At 48.4% G+C, this 19,160-nt stretch overlaps 1 protein-coding gene across 1 annotated transcript; it reads right to left on the minus strand.

Moving 5' to 3' along the window:
- Positions 1 to 1,985: 1,985 nt before the first annotated feature.
- ANKRD16 (ankyrin repeat domain 16) lies at positions 1,986 to 16,501 on the minus strand (the record flags this gene model as incomplete). The annotated part of the gene is made up of 7 exons (XM_079549621.1): positions 1,986 to 2,146; positions 3,800 to 3,878; positions 6,708 to 6,869; positions 8,370 to 8,478; positions 9,473 to 9,515; positions 12,695 to 12,915; positions 16,188 to 16,501. 7 exons carry the CDS (start codon positions 16,499 to 16,501, stop codon positions 1,986 to 1,988), a joined length of 1,089 nt encoding a protein of 362 aa, XP_079405747.1.
- Positions 16,502 to 19,160: the final 2,659 nt, after the last annotated feature.

Here is a 19,160-nt window from a genome sequence, read left to right on the forward strand (position 1 = left end):
ACGTGTGCAGCGGTGCAATGGGTTCCTGCTCAGGTGCAACGTGAAAATAGGCATCGGTGCAAGAGGTGCTTGCATAAGTGCAATGCCCACGTGTCCATTAGTGCAATGGAAGCCTGCCTATGTGCATGAGTGCAGTGCACAAAGGCAGGCACCCAATGTGCACGTGTGCTTTAATGCAGTGGTTGCCTGCACGCATGCATGCATGGGTGCATTGCACTGATGCACACTGCAACAGGCAGGCACCCAGTGTGCATCAGTGCAATAGGCACACACACAGCCATGCAATGGTGCACAGGTGCACTTCCAGAAGTGTAAAGCACCTCACAAATAATGCAAGCTCCCTTTTCTAATTTCCAGGTGTTTGCCACTGCCCTGAGAGCCATGAAAGGCAGATGAAAATATTCTCATTTGCTTTCTCATAAAAGCTCAGATTCACGAGCAAGCTGAGCTCGTTAGGAGGAACATCAGGGGAAAACAGCTATTTCGTGGCTTGCTAACATCACAGAAAATGGGAATGAAGCAGTTACAGGCTGCAGAATTACTATTTTATGAAGGGCAGATTTCTAGAAGCACTGAGGATCTTTAGAGGAACAAACCCACTTGGTAAGGGGCTGGCACAGCTTCCACTGCACTGTTAGAACCTTCCAGCACTCACTTCTTATCCTCCTTGGTGACAAAGAATCTCCTTCATGTCACAGATGGAGAAAGAAAGGTTGTGGTTAAAACCTCTGCTAACAGAAGGTCCATTCTGGTCCTTAAAAGCACCCCAACTTGTGCTCCAATTTAAAAGGTCCCCGAGGAGCACAGTGCTGTTACCCAGCTCAGTATCATCACAGCAAATTCTGTTCCAGGGAATGCAGAGTGGGGATTTTCTCGCTCAAACAGAGCTCAGCATCATCTTAAATCCTCCTGGGAAAACAGGAGCTGAGCGTCAAGCCACAATGTGAGCACCAGGGCTTGGGGCAGAGCAAAACCCAGCCTGCTTATAGGCCTCTCCTTTTCACCATCTGCTGTCACCTAAACTGGGGAATAGCATTGTTTGCTACAACTTGACATTACAGGTAGGACTGTGGTTGGCAAAGCTTTTTGTTCCATATAGATACAAAGAAACTGAACAACTTTAGTCCCTCTTACCTTTATGTACATTCCAGACTTAATGGCTACATTACATATCAAACTACTGTCTCTCTCACTTCAAGGAGCAGTTTTTTTCACTGCTGGTGAGAAAGCCTTGCTTGGCACATCTGGAATAACTAATAATTCTTTTTCACTCTGATCCCCACAAGGCTTAGGTCTTTCTGTTGATGTCAGCAGGCTTTGGGATCAAGCTTGGGCCACGTACAAGGCTGATGCAGCTTGACGTCTCCCTGCACTCATCCACACAGCAGCTTAGCCCTGACGAAAGGAGGCACTCAGAGCTCAGCTTTGCTGCACCATGTTTTCTCAGGGGCTTTTAAACACGGCAGCTTAACAGATTTGTGGAGAGCAGCTACATGAAGGGCTGTAAAAATGATGCAGGTTTCTTCTCCTTCAGGATGTCAGGCTGCATTGAGAACTGGGCAGGCTCCAATGGGTTCAAGCCCTGCAGGTGCCCAGAGATCATCTTGCAGCAGCCCACGAGGCACCTTCCTCTGATGGTTTTCCTTTGGGAAGCTGCAGCTGTTGGGATGCGTTTGCTGCTGCATAGGAAGAGGTGTAGCTCATCCCTGAAATTTGGAAGTGAAAGAAGAGCATCTGTGAACTTACAAAGATGGGGTCAGAAGAGGAGCACAACAGCCCACACCCAACATATTCATCCTCTCATTGAAATAACTGTATTCACAACATGCTTTCCCCTTAATTCATTTTCCAAGTGCTAAGTTTGATTCCTCTGCTGAGTCTCTGAGCAAAAATCCACTGTGTTAAACATGAATACAAACACTCATTAAACAATTACAAACATACCAAGCCGAAACGAAGTGGGTTTCTCTTTTTCCCAGCTGGCCTCATGAGTTGACACTCGTTTTTTGGAAAACCTGGATGACATCTGGTTTCCTTGCAAGCTGCTGTGCCAGGGTGCCCGTGCTGTCCTCGTTGTCCTGCAGCCCTGTGCTGAGCAGGATCTGTGCAGCAGCTGCATGCTGCCCAGAACACGCTGCGTGCAGGGCTGTGGGAGAGACAGGATGTCAAAAAGGAACTGAGACTGCATGCTGGCTTCGGCTTCAGCCCACTTCAGAAGCAGATGTTGGATCCTCAGTGAAGGAAACCGAATTATCAGAGAAAATGCACTGAAAGATAACTTCAACCAAGCAGCTGTACAATGGCTCAGCTGCCACAGCCTTCCCAGTGGGATGGTTGAACCCACAAATGCATGGGATACTTCTATTTTCAAGCCCAGCCATGCTGGCAGAAATGCTATGACCTGCCCACCTCCTCCTTTCAGGCTGTCTCTCCAACCCATCAAGTGATACTAAGCTGGCTGAGCCAAAGCAAAACAGGTTTGCAAACAGATTGGGAGGATTTAAGCCAACTTGGATCATTTTGAGTCACGGGAAAAGGGTGCCGATGTCAGGAGGGAAAGGCTGTGCAGCAGAGCAGAAGGCCCATGGGCTCATGTTAGCTGTGGGCATCTTACTGCTCTGTATTTGGGGTGGATTTAACAATGATGCATGAGAAAGTGGCTTGAAAAGATGCTGGATGTGACCTGGGTCCGTTATGGGCTCGGGCATCCTGCCAGTTCACTCCAGGGCTGAGGAGTAAATCAGAAAGGTTTCCCTGTACTGCATACAGCAAAGAGCATCCCATAGGAGGAGGCTGGAACAGCACTGCTCGCAGTCTGCTTATCCCAATGAGCCTTCCAGGCTGAGTCAGTTCAGCTCCAGCACAGTTAGGCAGCCCTGTAGCCCTGTTATAGGGTGGGCCAGCCTTATTCTCCTGATCTAAACCTGCATAGGGTGAGTATCTTTGATGCTGAGGGTCATTAGCTCCTGCTGTTGTGGAGCAGGATAATTCATGTAGAACACTTTGCAGGAGCAGATTAGGGTGGGAAACACACCAGCATACACTGACACAAATGCAGCAAAGCAGAACAGAATATGAGGAGAAAATCACAAGGGTCCCAGGGCTGGACAAGCTCAGCAAAACCCAAATTTACTCACTTGAGGGGGTGAGGGGAGAGACTGAGAGTTGCAAGACTGTTCAACCTCACCACTGAAGCGTGTCATTAAGCAAACCTGAAGGCTGGGGAAGTTGCCAATTTTAGCACTGGTTGAAACCATTTCTATATACTCTTTTTTGAGAGAGATGCTGATGCAAGAGATGCCTCATACTCTCACTGGTACTACTATAGCAACTCTGTTTACTTTCAAGCTCTCTGTTACTATTTGCTCATAAGCCATTCCTAGGCAGTTTGATAAGGCTTTAGAGATCGTGCAATCATGTCTGTCTGCCCACCTTAAGAGTTTTGAGCTGCCTAATTTCAACCATGCTTGATGAAGGGTACCAAAACTCCTGAAAGCTTCATGCAAAATAAAGCAGCTGCGTAAAAAGAAAGCCAAACGAGTGCATCCACAGAGGGGAAAAGCCCCAGCACAGGCTCCAAAACACCAGTAGACATCAGAAAGTCCAGCAAGAAGAGAGCTACTAAATGAAAGCTGCCAAATCTTTTTTTTTTTTTTTAAAGAACAGGGTTCATACGCTGTGCTGCTCCAAGAGCCTTTTGCATCCATGCACCTGGCAGCTCCTTGCAGGAGCAGATGCAGCACGGGCTGCTTTAGAGGCTCCTGACACAGTGTGTGAACACATAGCTCAGCATGCCTACCAGAACGGTTCTTCCCATCCTTTGCATGGATGTTGGCACCCAGGGACAGCAGCGTCTGGATGGTGCTCGTGTGTCCTTCCTGCAGTGGTGAGCACAGGCACGTGGGTTATTTGTTCAGCAAAACCAGCACAGTTCCTTTGCATTTAGAAGAAACGACACAGGCCTGAAAAGAAAGAAGGCCACACAGGCAATCTCCAGGTACCTGCGAAAGGCACAGAGGCAAAGTGAATGTGCCACAGTCAAATCTGGCACCACCAGGAGCTGGTACAAGATCCAGAGGATCTTAGAGCAGCTGGAAATCTTTGTTGTACGCTTGTAGCTGTGCAGATCCATTCCATTAGCCAGGGACTGCCCACACACATGGCCACATTGCTGCTACAGGACTCTCAGCTCAGCCTTTGCTCAGCCTTCCTGCGAAGCCCTTGCCAGCAATTTTGACCCAGAGGCCAGAAGAAGCAAGCAAGAGGCATCCCAGGAGCATAATCTGCAATTTTTTCTTCACAATTTCAAATTAAAAGCAATGCAAGTACTTAAGTTGATGCTACCGTGCAGGGATGCCTCTGGTGGTGGTGTTACAGCTAAAGACTCAGAGGAGGACCATCTCCCAGAGCAGTTTTGCTTTTGCTGATGGCTACAAAGGAGTTAATGCACAAATGACCTCTGACTTAGCACTGGGTGACAAAGACCTAAAGATGTTTCTTAATAGCAAATTAGTGCACTGATTTGTCAACAGATCCTGCCTTTTCCTCTCCTCCCATCGAGTAACTCAATTAAAATGCTTTTAACTTCTGCTAGCCACAGAGCCCTAGGATCCCTGACTTACCTTTAATAAAGGACAGCTGGCTGCTTATTAGAAGGACAATGTCACCACAGAACTGCTGTTGTCCCATGCTGTAAATTTACTGCAAGTATTATGGAGATCTACAGCTGCTCTTCTTGAGGTGCATCTCAGCTCAGAGAGAAGAACCTGCTGCTGACGTGCCCTGCTGTGCTTCTATCTGCAGTACCTTCAGACATCCACACTTCCTAAAGGATTGCTCCAGCATTTGTAATGCCTTGGGAGATGGACAACACCACACTCAAACACCAGCACAACCCATGGTGCTCTCTACAATGCCTCTGCCAGCAGCCAAATGTAAATGCTGCAGGGGGAAATGCAATGCAGCCCTCACACCCCTCCTGGCTGCACAAGCTTGGCCTGAAATAAATCCTCTCTCCCTAAATAATTGTATTTCCTTCTTCCCTGCAATGAATTAGCCTTTGTAATGTGGCATGAGAGTGGAAGGCCCTTATTTTTATCCCTACCACCCACTCTTTCCCCCATTATCATACAACTCAGTAGCGTCACATTCCCACTGCCCTGCTGCATGCACAGGCCCCCTCAGTGGCAAAGAACAGCAAAGCCAGGAACTGCTTTTGCTGCCACAGCCTCGGCAGCAAATTGAGTTGAAAGCATAATTTGATTTTCATGTATTTATAAATGCAAAGTAATAAAGAAAAAAAAAAAAAAAACAACAAAAAAAATCCCAAACACCAAAACAAATGATGCTGTAAATATAAAGTGACACTGAGCCTCGGGAAGGATGAGAAGCCCATCAAATTGCTCCCCAATCAGCCACTCGCCAAGACAGAGCTGGGATCTTCTCCAAGGCACATTATTTTCCCCAATGGCTTTGCTGTTCAACGTACCCTTGGCAACCAAAAGGGCTTTCAACATGGTTTCTTAGAGCATGGGAGAAAAGCTTCCTTTGTGGGAGCCAGCAAATGCCACGGCTGGGTCCTGCTGGAGGAGAATGCTGTTGCCAGCACTCTCAGTGAGTGTCATTGATGCTTTTGCATGGGGATGCTGCTCCATTCCCATTACAAGACTCTGAGCTCATGAAGTTTGACACACTGGGCTCTGAGCAGGGATGTTTCCTTTGGAGCACAGGCAGCCAGCAGCATAAAGCAGAAGTGAGACAGCAGGCCCTCAAAGGGAATCCTGGTCAGCAGGGAGGCTTTGGGGATCTGCTCTGCATGCCCAGGGAGCGTTGCAGGACACACAGCCTTACTCTTCACAGGCATGAGACAAGAGGAGGAGAAAGCTCAAACAACTCCGACTGGAATTCCAAACAACTGTTGTATGAAGGACACTGATAAGCACTGGGAGCTCCCTCCACCTTTCTACATCTCTTTTCCCATGTCTGGCTACAGGAAGGCCAGAATCCGACCTCCTGGGTCAAACAGTGTCCCACAGCACATGAGGCTTTTTCTGTTCAGCAAGCTGCTGGCGTGGAAACCAGCTTCTGATCCACCAGGGTCCAAACCAGCAAGACTGAAGAAAGAAGAGAAAGAAATCTGAGCAGTGTCCACCAATCCTATCCTGTCAGGTGAGAGATGAAGCTGGTGAAGAACCATCACCTCTCATGAACTGTTCACATCCACAGCTCCCATTAACCAGCAGAGTGGACTCCCTCCAGGCACTACATTTTGGTCCAAAGGTGATAGACTGGAAGAATGATTCCCTCCAGAGATGTGAGTTGAGTCTTACCCACAGCACGACCAACTGTATGAGTGGTAAAGGCAACTGCCCTATTGCCACCCACCTCTGCTCTCACTCAGTGCCACTCAGCCACGTTCCATGCAGGGGGGTTCACCCACCCTCAGCACAGTCAGATACTGTCAGGATTTGTGGTGAACAAAGCAAGTCAGACGTCCACCACCGTACAGACAGCTGGTCACACTTGATAAGGGTCTGAAAAACACTGAGTAGGGTACAGGGTTGGCCAGGAACAAACAGACAACGACAGAGGATGAGCTAGGGATGTAAATCCTTCATCAGTGGCAAACTCCTAAGCTTTTAGATGCCTGATGGTAGTGCACCAACTGTCAAAGGCTTTGCAGAGGAAACAGAGGGATAAGGACAAACCTTGGCTGCGTAGTGCAGTGCTGTCAGCTGTAGAGCTGTTGCTCTCCCGTTGACATCGACACCCAGCTCAGAGACAAGGAATTGGATGGCTCCATCCTGTGCTGTGACTGCTGCCCGATGCAGAGGCTGAGCACCCAGAGCATCCACAGCTGTGGGACAAGCCTGAAACAAAGGGAAGGGGGGAAAAGGAAAGCAATGAACAGCTTGGCCAAACTTTGAAGGACAAGCAGAGTCTGCCTGCCACAGCCACAGCAGCAACAGTGATCACAAGAGATGCCACCAAGTGGCACCAGGTTTGGTAGCACTTTTGCAGACCAGAGCCAGCTCTCTGCTGAGCTTAAGAGACAAGCAAGAGTAGTATCAAAATAGAAGAACCAAGCCAAAGCAGCAAGAAACAACCCATCTCCAGACTCAGCAGCAGAGGAGAAGAATTTGGATGTAGGTTCGAGGGAGAGAGATGGATGGAGGACCTCAAGAAATCTCTTCTGTGAGTCTCTGAATGCAACCACAAAGACACAAAAACAAGATGGGTAATAGGGAGAGTCCACAGCATACTTGTCTAAAAGGATATAACACATCCTCTTGCAGTCTCATGGTCTGACCTAGGAAGTCTTACTACCATTTAGTACTGCCATTAATCTGTCCAGTGCTGGTTTCATGGCTGTAAGCCAGGGCACCAGAGCGAGGAAATGAAATCAACAATTCCATCCTCATCGTCTGAAGTGTGAGACTGAAAAAAAATATTAGCAAACATTTCATACTGTTTGATACACAAACACAAGAGCAGGAACATCTCCTGAAGTTAACAAGCACTTGAACATATTTAGAGTACCAAACTGTCTCTGCAGGCCTGTCCTGCTGCATGCAGCTAGAGAATTGGGGTCCCACATTCCCTTTATGTGCTTCTGGCCCATCCTATGCCATGTTGGCAGCTCAGCTGGCCAATTCAGTGTGGCACAGGCAGGTTCACTGTTTGTACCATGCCAGCTTTCTGCCAGGCCAGCAATTTGCAAAGAGTCCAAGCCTTGGAATTGGTGCAGAAGAAAAACCATGAAATAGCAGAAGGGGTGAGAAGAGAGGAACAGCTCCACCTCCGTGAGAATCAGCCATTAGGTGGTCTCCAACCATCTCACATTATCTCAGCACTCAATAAATAATGCAGTGGTCTGGTTCCTACCATGCACAATTGGCTCTAATGACATCCCTATTATGCCTTGTGTGCCAGAGGAAATAGGAGATTACTGGGAGACAAAGATGGGAGCAGCAGCTGTCTCAAGAGAGGGAGGTCAGAGCCGAGCTGCTGCTGGTTCAGCAATGTGCCTTTGGTTTATTCACCCTCAGTGTGGCCAGAAGAGCCCTCATACTGAGCCCTGGCACTCCCAAGAGTCAGTTCTAGCTTTAACAACGCTGTCCCTGCAGCAGAGGGCAAGTCCTGTCCTTCCCTGCCACTGTCCCTCCATCCCCCTTCATCAGCCAGGGGACATTTCCCAGTCCCAGGATGAGGTTTCCTACACGAGCCCACTCCTGCTGGCAAAATCTCATTCATTTCCATGGGAAGTTTGCCTGAATTGCCTTGTTACAATTCTGTTACAAACTGATCACCTGTCCTGACAGCTTTAGCTCAGGTCACTGGACAAGGGAGCAGAAGTTCTTGGCACTTACCTGGTGTTTTTCCAGGAGCAGTCGAGCAATGTTGACATGCCCATTCTGGATAGCATCCATAAAGGGTGTGACTCCACAATTGTCCCTGCTGTCAGGTTTGTACTGGCACCTGAGAGAGAAGGCAAAAGCCAGGACAGAGTTGGTGGCAGGTGCAAAATTATCACCATCTCAGTTGCTTTGCACTGGTGGGGCAGCAGATCATCAGTGGATAAATGGGAAGATATACAGAGCCTATCTGCACACCATGCAAACTACAATCTGAGATGCAGGCCAGCTAGGGATTTTAGGGTCAGAGATGTGGTACTCAGCCAGTGCAGCTCATTCAGGCTCTACAGATATTTTCACTTCCCCTGCTCCTCAAAGAGATGAAGCTGGAAGGACTAAGGTGCACCCAGACCTTGCAGAGGAGGAAATCTTAGCTTCACACAACAATGTCACGTACAAAATCAGTGCCCACAGGTCTCAACGAGGCTAAAGCTCCGTTGAAATGAGAGAAGAGTCAATTAAAATTGAAAGCCTGGCTCAAATCACAGGGCTGCATTTATGCTGGGCAAAGCATGAACATGAATTAACAAGGCTGGGATGAGTAAGGCTAACGGTTGCAGTGGCTGCAATGCCTGGGGAAAGCTGCTCCAGCTCTTGCAGCAGGCAGTACTATTTAGGAAGGCAACAGTATCAGGATGACTGGGCACAGGCTGGTTTAAAGCCACTTCACAGCAGTCTCCCAGGAGCTGAAGCCTGGAAATAAAGCCTGGAGAAGATGCACAAAGACCAAGCTGGGCAGAAAACTCTTTCCTTGTTATCATATGGCCACACTGGAGGCAACAGGAATGAATCAGCACAGAGGAAGAGCCGAGTTATATAACCAGGGCTTATGTCACAGCGAGGTCTGAGGCCATCTGAGCCCATCCAAAGCTGCTGTTTGCCTGCAAGGCCCAACACCAGCCGTGAAAAGCCAGGAAGAAACGGAGACAGCCTCGGGATCGCATGCAGAGCAGCTGTGCAGCTGAGCTTCCCGGATGGAATAAACGCCCTTTGTGTGCTGGTGGCTGGATGGAGGAGGGGGAGACAGGAGATGTAGCACTGGGAGGAAGCTTGCTTACCGCTCCAGGAGCAGCTCCACAGCATCAAAACAGCCGTGCATTGCTGCAAGAGAGAGAGGAAGCAAAGGGTAATTTATGTTTCCATGTCGTCGTCCGCCTACGGTGAAACATAATCAGGTTTCGGACCCTTTTGGCTTATTCATGAGGCAGGGAGGAGGTCTGAGAGGCTTCTTATTCAAAGCTTCTGCTTTTATTTTTGTAATTAAAACATTGCCTCTGGGTCTCAAACCTTCTCTTCTCCTGATCCTATAGTAAAACAGAGGAAAAGTATGCATATCAGCCCCGTTTGCTTCTACTTGCAGACTGCACGCGTGAGAGAGTACACACAATTAAGCTGACACAAAGATCTTTTCCTGCCCGGTATTCCTTAATCCCTGAAGTGAAATCTATGAGATGCAAAACCAACACAAAGAGATGGTGAAGAGCTGGATGGCATTTGCACCCTTCCTCAGCCACTCAGACCGACCATCCCTCCCATTTCATCATCTTAATGAAGCATCCTCGCCTAGACAGCATCTCCGAGGCAAAACAGAGCAGCAGTGGGGGAGGATGCAAACATCACACACTGAAATAGCCTCTTTTTTTTTTTTTTTTTTTTTTTTTTTAAATAAACTTCATATTACAGCAATGTACAGACAGCCTTAATCAGGCTTTATTTTTTTCGTCTGGGTGTATGTGTGGGTTTTTGTATTCTGGCAGGTCGTTGTGCAAAACAAATGAAATAAAGAATAAATGGTCAAGCCAAGCTCAGGGCTGCGACATCAGGCTGTTTATCCACGCCATAGAAGAGCAGCCCCCAGTGAATGTGTTAACAGCAATAACCTTCAGATGTGGCTGCACAATAGCTGCTCTTTGAAAGCCCAACCAGCACTCCCACCCTCCCTGACGTTGGCTGTGTTTTCCTGCTCCCTTCCCACACAGCAGCCCTTCACCTGGGCTGATGTAAATTCAGGCAGAATCAAGCTGTGAAAAAGATTTTTTGAAACACACCAAGCTGTCTGAAAAAAGAAAAAGCCACCCAAGCAACACAGTTATATCCTTGAACAGCAACAGAGACACGAGAAAGCTGCTGTGCTTGGATCTGCTGTAGCACTCCACTTCCTCTAATTACATCTCCCCCCCTCTCTTGCCTCAGGCTATGGATATATGAAGAAGCAACGCATGAAGAATCAGCCTAAAAAAAAAAAATAAATAAATGGCAAGGGGAGAATATTACCCACCATCTACCCAGGGATAATGGTGCCAGGAAGGCAGCTGGCCTGGTCACGGGTTAACGAGCTCATATCCACACCCAAGGATGTAAACTCATGGAGAAGGCAGCTCATCTGACATGATTTCCCCCAGCAGCTCCAGCATCGCCTCTGGCCCCTCGCCTGTGCCTTGGGAGCTGCGTCTGCATGCTGGCACCAGCACTGAGCAGTGCATGCAATGAGCAGCAGCCTCCAGCGTGCTCCTGAGTCAATGTGATGCTGGGGGCAAAGGTGGTTTAACAGCTCCAGGCTTTCCTGCTGCCCCATTGCTTTTGCAGCAGCTGCTGCTCCACTGTGGCTCAGTCTGAAGTGGATATATCAGTTGTAATGACTGGAAATCAACAAAAAACGTGTTGAAGGCTTTGCCATGGGGAAAGTCAAACATGGTGGGGTAGAGATAACTCGAGGTAGAGCACACTGCTGCTGCTTGTAGCCCCATATCCCAAGTGTTAGGAGGCAGGAAAAGATACTTCAAGTTCAAGGTGTTCTGCAGGAAATTCCTCACCTATATTATATCCATTGCTCCATCCCCATATTCTGGACATCCATCTAAAGGCTGAGAGGGGCTGTGAGCCCAGCCAACTGATGCAGGCACGAGGACAGAAGACTTGGGATTACACAGGGAGAGTAGAACACACAGATAAGCAAGGATTACCCATTTCTCACTCACGCAAGCTGCTCCTCACCACTCAGCATGAAGCATCAAACAGCACATCAGCTATTTTTCACTCTTAGGTCGAGCCCAAGGACTACGGAGCAGTCAGTGCCTGTAGGCTGGGACTGTCACTGCTGATGAGCACAGCGTGGTGGACAGGCAACTGCTGAGGGCTGAAGAAGTGATAAGAATGACAGCCAAAAGGGTGATATACCCAACAGATTAATTACAGCACAGCAGAGGACTCCTCCCTATACCTCGGGTCTTTCCGGAGAGTCAATCCCTATTATAGTCTTTGGGAAATGAATTTAGGCAGCTGTGGCTTTAAGCAGTGGCTCCCCATGCTCAGATCTCCCACGGTGGCATGGATGAGCCCCAGGAAACAAAGCCAAATCCCCACTCAGGAACACAGCACATTTCAGTTTCAGGTAAGCTGTCATCCTGCAGCCCCAAGGCTGCCCCACACCATCATTCCAAAGTGCTGTCACACATCTTTCCCTTCCCTGACCCCCTTCATCATCCCACTGCATCTCTGGAGGGCAGAGTTAATGGGATTTCTGCCCTGGAAACACAAGTGTTATCTGTATCTCTGACCTTGCACATGTCTGTGGGTAAGCAGACCTGCTACTCTGCAAGCAAAACAAGATGTGGAAGGACAAACTTAATTCTGAATTAACAGATTTTGAGGCCATCCAACTTATTAACCATGAAGGACTTAACTGAGGTACACTGTGTGGCATTCATCAGTTAGGCATCCAGTTCTTAACAACGATGGAAGGAAAGTTCAAAAGCCAGAAACCAAACACAAACTGCCTCTGGGTTGCCATTCAGATAACTGTGCCTTTCTGCCTCCTACCACGCCTACAGATAATGTCTGAAGTTCTTTAGATCAGGTCACCCCCTTTATAGGTCCCATATATCTCCCTTTTAAGCCACAGAAAAGGGTTTAAAGAGGGAATTGGGCACAGCAGACTCAGCCTCAGTGTTCTCCCAGCACAGAGTACCTATGCAGAAAGCAGTCTGTACTTCTGCCCACTCAATGCTACCTCCCTTCTTAAGAAGAGCACAAAAATAACAAAACCTGCAATGCAATTCTACTGGGTGCTGAGCCTACCAACCCTACTGCTCTTCAGGTTTACCACAAAGGCTTGATCCACTGAGCATCTGGACAAGGATGGATTGGTTTGAGAGATGCATCCCTTACAAAAACTGGTGAGACTACGAACCAAATTGGGATAAGCACACAGATAAAATTCAGTGCAATGGGAACTGAGGACCCTCCAACCTCATTAGCACTGGGGACTGGACTCTCCTGACCTGCTGTGTGCAGTGGTGTTCTCCTGATGGTGCTCTCTGTGTCCCAGCTGCTCGGGGACACAGCCAACAGGTACTGGAGGACCTGGAGATGGCCCTCCCTGCTTGCAATATGGAAGCAGTTCCACCCATCCTTGTTCTTCAGCAGCGGGTTGGCTCCGTGCTCCACGAGCTCTTTGATCACCTCCAGGTTCTGCCTGGTGCAAGCCATCATTAGGGGAGTCCTGAAAGAAAAGAGATGATTAAAAGCAGTGCTTCCTATCCTGGTCATCCTACCCCTGTCATCCAGAGGGTCAGCTGTGGTTGTAGGTAGCAAACCATGGACAACACCACTTCTCCTAGCATGAGTGCCAACAAATGCCACTCAAAAACTTCTGATGCCAAGGAATTGTTTCAGAAGGAAGACTTTCAGAGCTTTGTCCTGTTTCACGTGCCTGGGAACAACCTTTGGTACGGAGGATCATTTCTACAAGCTCCCCAGCAGAACAGCATTTTCTCCATGCCATAGTTTTAGGGCTGTCCTTTGCACAGATCGTGTGGGGTTCCTGGCCAGCAAGGTCAGCAGGTACAACCTGCACACAGACAACAGCCCACCTTGCCCTGCTTCCAATCCCACACCTACTCACAGCTGGAACCCATGCATTACAGATTAACAACTCCTGCCTGGAAAGGTTCAGCCTCTAATTTTTCCTTTTTGGATAGGATAAATTCCTCATCTCCTTCTCCATTCTCCCTTGCAAGGACCAGAGAGGTTGTAAGTTTTATAGCCGACCCTGAGAGAGCACAGAGATGGGTGTCAGCTGAGGGCTTACCCTCGAGGCAAGGCATGGGTTACTTAAGGCAGTGAACTTTCATCTCCAGCATTTGGCTCTATGTTGATGACTCATTTTACTGATCTCAGCAGCAGCGATTTGTTTTCTTTAATTACCACGTTATCTAACCAACAGGCATTGGGAATAATAAAGGTTTAACTGTTGCAAATGGGAGCCATATTCACCATTTTATTGATCCAAAAACTTCACCCCATCATCAAACTCTGGGTGCTTGCACAGACTGGATAGAAATCTTGAGCTGTCCCAGAAATGATGACCAGCTCACCAGCACCAACTGACGTGTCAGCTGAGGACAAACAGAAATACATTTCCCCATTCACAAGAACAGCATAAAAAACTCTCCCTGTTGGACAAAGCATCTAACCCACAGTGAAAGATTTGGCTTTGACACGAGGACAAATGCTTCCAGTTTTAAGGATGTGCTGAGAGGAGAGAGAAAAATCTCCACTGATGGAGATTTTTAAGAAGAGATAAATGCCTGGCATGGGTAGAGCTGAGCCTGAAGCTCATTGCTTCCTGCAGCTCTACTTCCACACAGCTCTTCAGACCAGCACATATTTTTAATGCAGATGAGACTTTGAGGGCTAGGACAAGTGCCAGGATGTATGCAGTGTCCCATATTTAATCCGTGGTGCTGTGAACCTATCACAGAAAACCAGGCTTGCACACAGTTCTGAGATCTCTGCCTTCCTCTGCTCCCCCTGATGTCAGCTTGATGCTGGCACAGCCTCTAATTAGGAGGACTGGGAAGCTGCCTTTGCTTTTGTGTTACTGCAGCTTCAAAAAGGCATCGCTCACCTTTCATTCGTGCCAGGGGGAATCTCTGCTTTCTCCTGCAAGGTGCTAGAAGGAATTCCTTCCCCAAGAGCAGAGCTTGACAGGTATGCAGCACTCTATTTGAACCAGGCCTGCTACACTCATGTGGAACAGACCTTGTTTTCTACCCCCAGTGCTCATTCACTCACCATTTGATGATATGCTTCCTACGAAGCAGGCAAAAAAATAAAAGCCCTGAAGAAACTAGCTCTTTCTTGGGTCATGATGCTGTTATTTTATCAGTAGCAAATATTACTCAAAAGTCTTTGTTTGCTAGAAGGAAACAGGAGCAAAGTTGTTCTCTCTCTCTTTTTTTTTTTTTTTTTTTTTTTTTTAAATGTTTCTGGCTTCTTATTTCAGTTCCAGAGGAAAGAGATACACTGAGTCCTATCACACAACGGAGTGAAACCACCTGAAGGAGATCAAAGCTTTTAAATTGGATCTGCTAACAAAGTACTAACTTATAACCTCCATGATGAACAGGGGGAGAACAGTGAGAGAGCTGGAATTAAATTTGGCTCCTACCCTCAGATTTGTAGAATCACAGAATATCCCAAGCTGGAAGGGACCCATAAGGACTGGTTGACAACCCTGCACATAGCAGGGTGGTTGAAACTAGATGATCATTATGGTCCTTTTCAACCCAGGCCATTCTATGATCATTGTGGATCCAACTGCTGGCTCCACACGGCACCACCCAAAATTCAAACCCTACGACTGAGAGCGTTGTCCAAATGCTTCCCAGGAACAGAATTTGTGTTGGATATTAGGAAAAAAATTCTTCACAAAAAGAGTGGTGTTAGAAGTGGCTGCCCAGGGAGGTGATGGAGTCAAAATCCCTCATGTGTTCAAGGAATGTGAAGCTGCAACACTGAGGGACATGATTAGTGGGCATGGTGAGGATGGCTTGGACTTGGTGAGGTCTTTTCCAACCTTAATAATTCTATGTGGGCTGTCATGAGTTCTCCCCCTAGTCTCCTCTTTGGGTTGAACAAACCATAGAATCACCAAGGTTGGAAAAGACCTCCAAGATCATCCAGTCCAACCACCAATATTTCCCCATTAAACAATGTCCCTCAGTACAACATCTAAACATTTCTTGAACACCTCCAGGTTTAGGGCTTCACCACCTCTCTGGGCAGCGTGTTCCAGTGCCTGACCACTCTTTTGGAGAATTATTATTTCCTAATGTCCAAGCTGAATCTCCCCTGGCACAACCTGAGGCCATTCCATCTCATCCTATCGCTAGTTCCATGGGAGAAGAGGCCAACCCCCATCTTGCCACAACCTCCCTTCAGGGAGATGCACAAAGTAATAAGGTCACCCCTGAGCTTCCTCTTCTCTAGATTAAACAATCCCAGCTCCCTCAGCTGCTCCCCATAAGACTTGTGCTCCAGATCCCTCACAGGTTTGTTGCCCTTTTCTGGACACGTTTCAAGGCCTCAATATCCTTCTTGTATTAAGGGGCCCAAAACTGAACACAGTACTCAAGGTACAGTTCCACCAGTGTTGAGTACAGGGGGATGATCACTTCCCTGCTACTGCTGGTAACATTATTTCTGATACAAGCCAGGATGCCACTGGCCTTCTTGGCCACCTGGGCACACTACTGACTCATGTTCAGCCAAGTCTTGACCAATACCCCCAGTCCATTTCCTCTACACAGTCTTCCAGCTACTCTGCCCCAAGCCCGTAGCATTGCCTGGGGTTGTTGTGGCCAAAGTGCAGGACGCAGCACTTGGTCTTGCTGAATTATCGTCAGGTGCTCCTCACACATTTTGTCCTCCAAAACCTTCCCCATCTCCGCTTTTTTTGCTCTCAGAAGGGTTTGGATAAAGGCCACCTACCAATCAGCCCTTTTCAGACAATCCACACTGGCTCCCTTGGCCAGGAGGTAGGAGACACACTCCCTGTGCCCCATGGAGGCTGCTTCGTGAAGGGGTCTCTTGTAGTCCCCATTGGCAACCTCCACATCCATGCCCAGTGTCTCCAGCAGCAGGACCAGAAGGTGGAGGTGGCCGTGGCGAGCAGCCACGTGCAGCAGTGTGTCCCCAGAGCGGTCACAGCGTAGATTGGTGGCAGCTCCATCCCTCAGTGCAGCCTCCAAAAGATTCAACTTTCCTTGGCGGGCCAAGGTCAGCAGCCTTGGCCACTCTGCCATGTTCTGTGCCTGGAAAAAGAAGAGGGGAAAGGCAAAGTTACGGCTGTTCTGAAGTGGACGTTTCTCTCCCCTCAGGAGAATCATAGAACGGCCTGGGTTGGAAGGGACCTCAAGGATCATGAAGCTCTAACCCCTCCACTGCAGGCAGGGCCACCAACCTCCACATTTCACAGCAGCCCAGGCTGCCCAGGGCCCCATCCAACCTGGCCTTGAACACCTCCAGGGACGGATGGAGCATCACAGCCTCTCTGTGCTGCTGTTCCAGCACCTCACCACTCTCAGAGCAAAGAACTTCTCCCTGACATCCAACCTAAACCTTCCCTCCCTCAACTTAAAACCATTTCCCCTTGTCTTGCTATTATCTACCCTTTCAAAGAGTTGACTCTGAATAACACTTCCCTCTTCCTCAGCGACATTGGAGGGTTCTGCAGGCTTTGCCTCAGAATAAAGAGAAACATTCTTGTTCCTTACGGAGGAAAAAAGTAAAATTTTCATTTTTTCATCACAAAAACAACAAAGAAACTTCCTTCTTCCTTGAAGGGGGAAACAGAAAACAGCAGAGATTGGCCCTTCTCTAGGAACACCATAAACTTCTTTCTTCCTCAAGAAAAGCAAAATAGATAAATAGATAGATAATAAAAAGTTTTCTTTCCCCTTCCATAGGGGAAAAAAAAATATGAAAAAGGTGAAATTTCCTTTTTTCAGGGAAAAAAAATACACACAAAAAACATGGACTTGTGTTTTCCCTCGTTTAAAAGATACAATCAGAATTCCTCGTTCCCTCAGAAAAAAAAAATAGAAGTGAAATCTCCTTTTCCCTTGGAAAAACACCCAGGAAAATCACTTTTCTCTCAAAAAAGCAAAAATAGGAAGAATGTTGTTCCCTCAGAAAAATGCACAGGAGCAGCAGAAATTTCCTTTCAGGAAGGGGAGGGGAAGAAAGGAGGGGGAAAAAGGAAAGGAGGTGAAGGGAAAAGGGGGGTGGAAATAAGAGGGGGGGAAGGAGTAGGAGGGGGCAGAAGTAGGTGGGGGGGGGGAAAGTAGAAGGGGGGGGGAAAAGAAGGGGAAAAGGAGGAAGGGATAGAACAGAGGGAAGGAGGGGGGAAAAAAGGGGGAGAAGGAGGAGGGGAAGCAGGGGGGAGGAAGGAGGGATAGCAAATATATTTTTCCTTTAGAAAATAATGTGAAGTTTCCTCTCAGAAAAAAAAAAGTGAAATTTCTTTTTTCCCTCAAAAAAAAACCAAAACAAAATAAAACAAACCCCAAATTTCCTTTTCCAAATAAAAAAGAAGTAATTAAAAGCAAACAAGCAAACAGAAATTGGCTTTTTCCCTCGTGGAAAACGAAAGAAAACGAAAGAATCGTACGTTTTATCACGCTTTATCATATTTTATCACATTTCACCACATTTCATCGTTCCTCAGAAATCAGAACCTCCACATTACCTCAGACCCCGCCCCCCATGCTTCAGTTCCTATCCTATCTCTCCCCCCCTACCCCCCTCGCATTACCACACCGGGACAGGGCCAGCCCCTCCCTTAGGACCCACCCGCGCTCCTCCTGCGGTATGACGTCACCGTGACGCAATCAGCGGCTCCGTGACGTCACACTAACCGTGCCCCACCCCCCACCCGGAACGGGCGGTGATAAACAAACTCCGGGAACGTTCTCTTCCTCAGCTCCTCAATGGCTTCTCCCGCCCTTATCCGGCCCAATCCGGAAGTGCCTTGCTATTGGCCAGCACCGCGATGCTGAGAGCTCTCTGATTGGTCAGCGTGAGGAAGCGGGGTGTGATTGGTCGGAGGAGAGCGGAGGCGGGGCCGAGCGTGCCGGAAATGGAGTGAGTGCACTTCCCCTTAGCAACAAGGCGGGCTGCAGCCGTAGGAGGAGCGGAGCGGAGGTCCTGGTCATGGAGGGGGGTAAAGAAGGGGGGCTGCTGTGACAAATGTTAGAAGGGGGGCGAGTAGGGGAGTTGGTGGTAATTGGCAGAGCGTGGGTATTGGGAGTTTGGCAATGGGGGGGGCTGTTGGTGATAGGTTCTTTAGCAATGGGGGTGGGGGCTGAGCCACGAAGGGGACCCTCAGCAATGGGTGTTTTTTTTTTGCAATAGGAGGGCGGTTGGTCCCTAGGCAGTGGGGTAGTCCTTGGAAATAAGGGGGTATCTGGGCGATGGAGGGGTCGTTTAGGAGTAGGGGGAGGGACTTGTTAATGGGTGCCTTGGATATAGGAGGGGGGAGGGCTTGGCAATGGGTCCCATGACTATGGGGGGGGGGGGTTCTGTGGTAGTAAAGGGATCCCTTGGTAATGGGTTCTTTGGAGATGGGGAAGGTCCCTTGGCATTGGAGGATGGCCCTTAGTAGTAGGGGTTATTGGGCAGAAGAGGGGTCCCTTGACAATGTTGGCAGGGGGAGTTAGCAATTAGGAACTCCCTTGACAGTTTAGGTAAGGGTTGAGTAATAGGCAATGGATCCTTTTGCCGTAGGCAGTGACCTTGGTCATTGAAACCCCCTTGGAAATAAGGGGGTCCCTAGGCAATGGGGGGGGGGGGGGGGTATTAGCTGTAGGTAGGACACTTGGTAATGGGGGATCCCTTGGCAGGGGGTTTCTTGGCAACAGAAAGGAGTCCTTGGATATAGGAGTGCTATTGGCAATGGGTCCC

Source organism: Tetrao urogallus (genome assembly GCF_951394365.1).
Source record: "Tetrao urogallus genome assembly, chromosome: 1".
In the NCBI taxonomy this organism is placed as follows: domain Eukaryota; kingdom Metazoa; phylum Chordata; class Aves; order Galliformes; family Phasianidae; genus Tetrao; species Tetrao urogallus.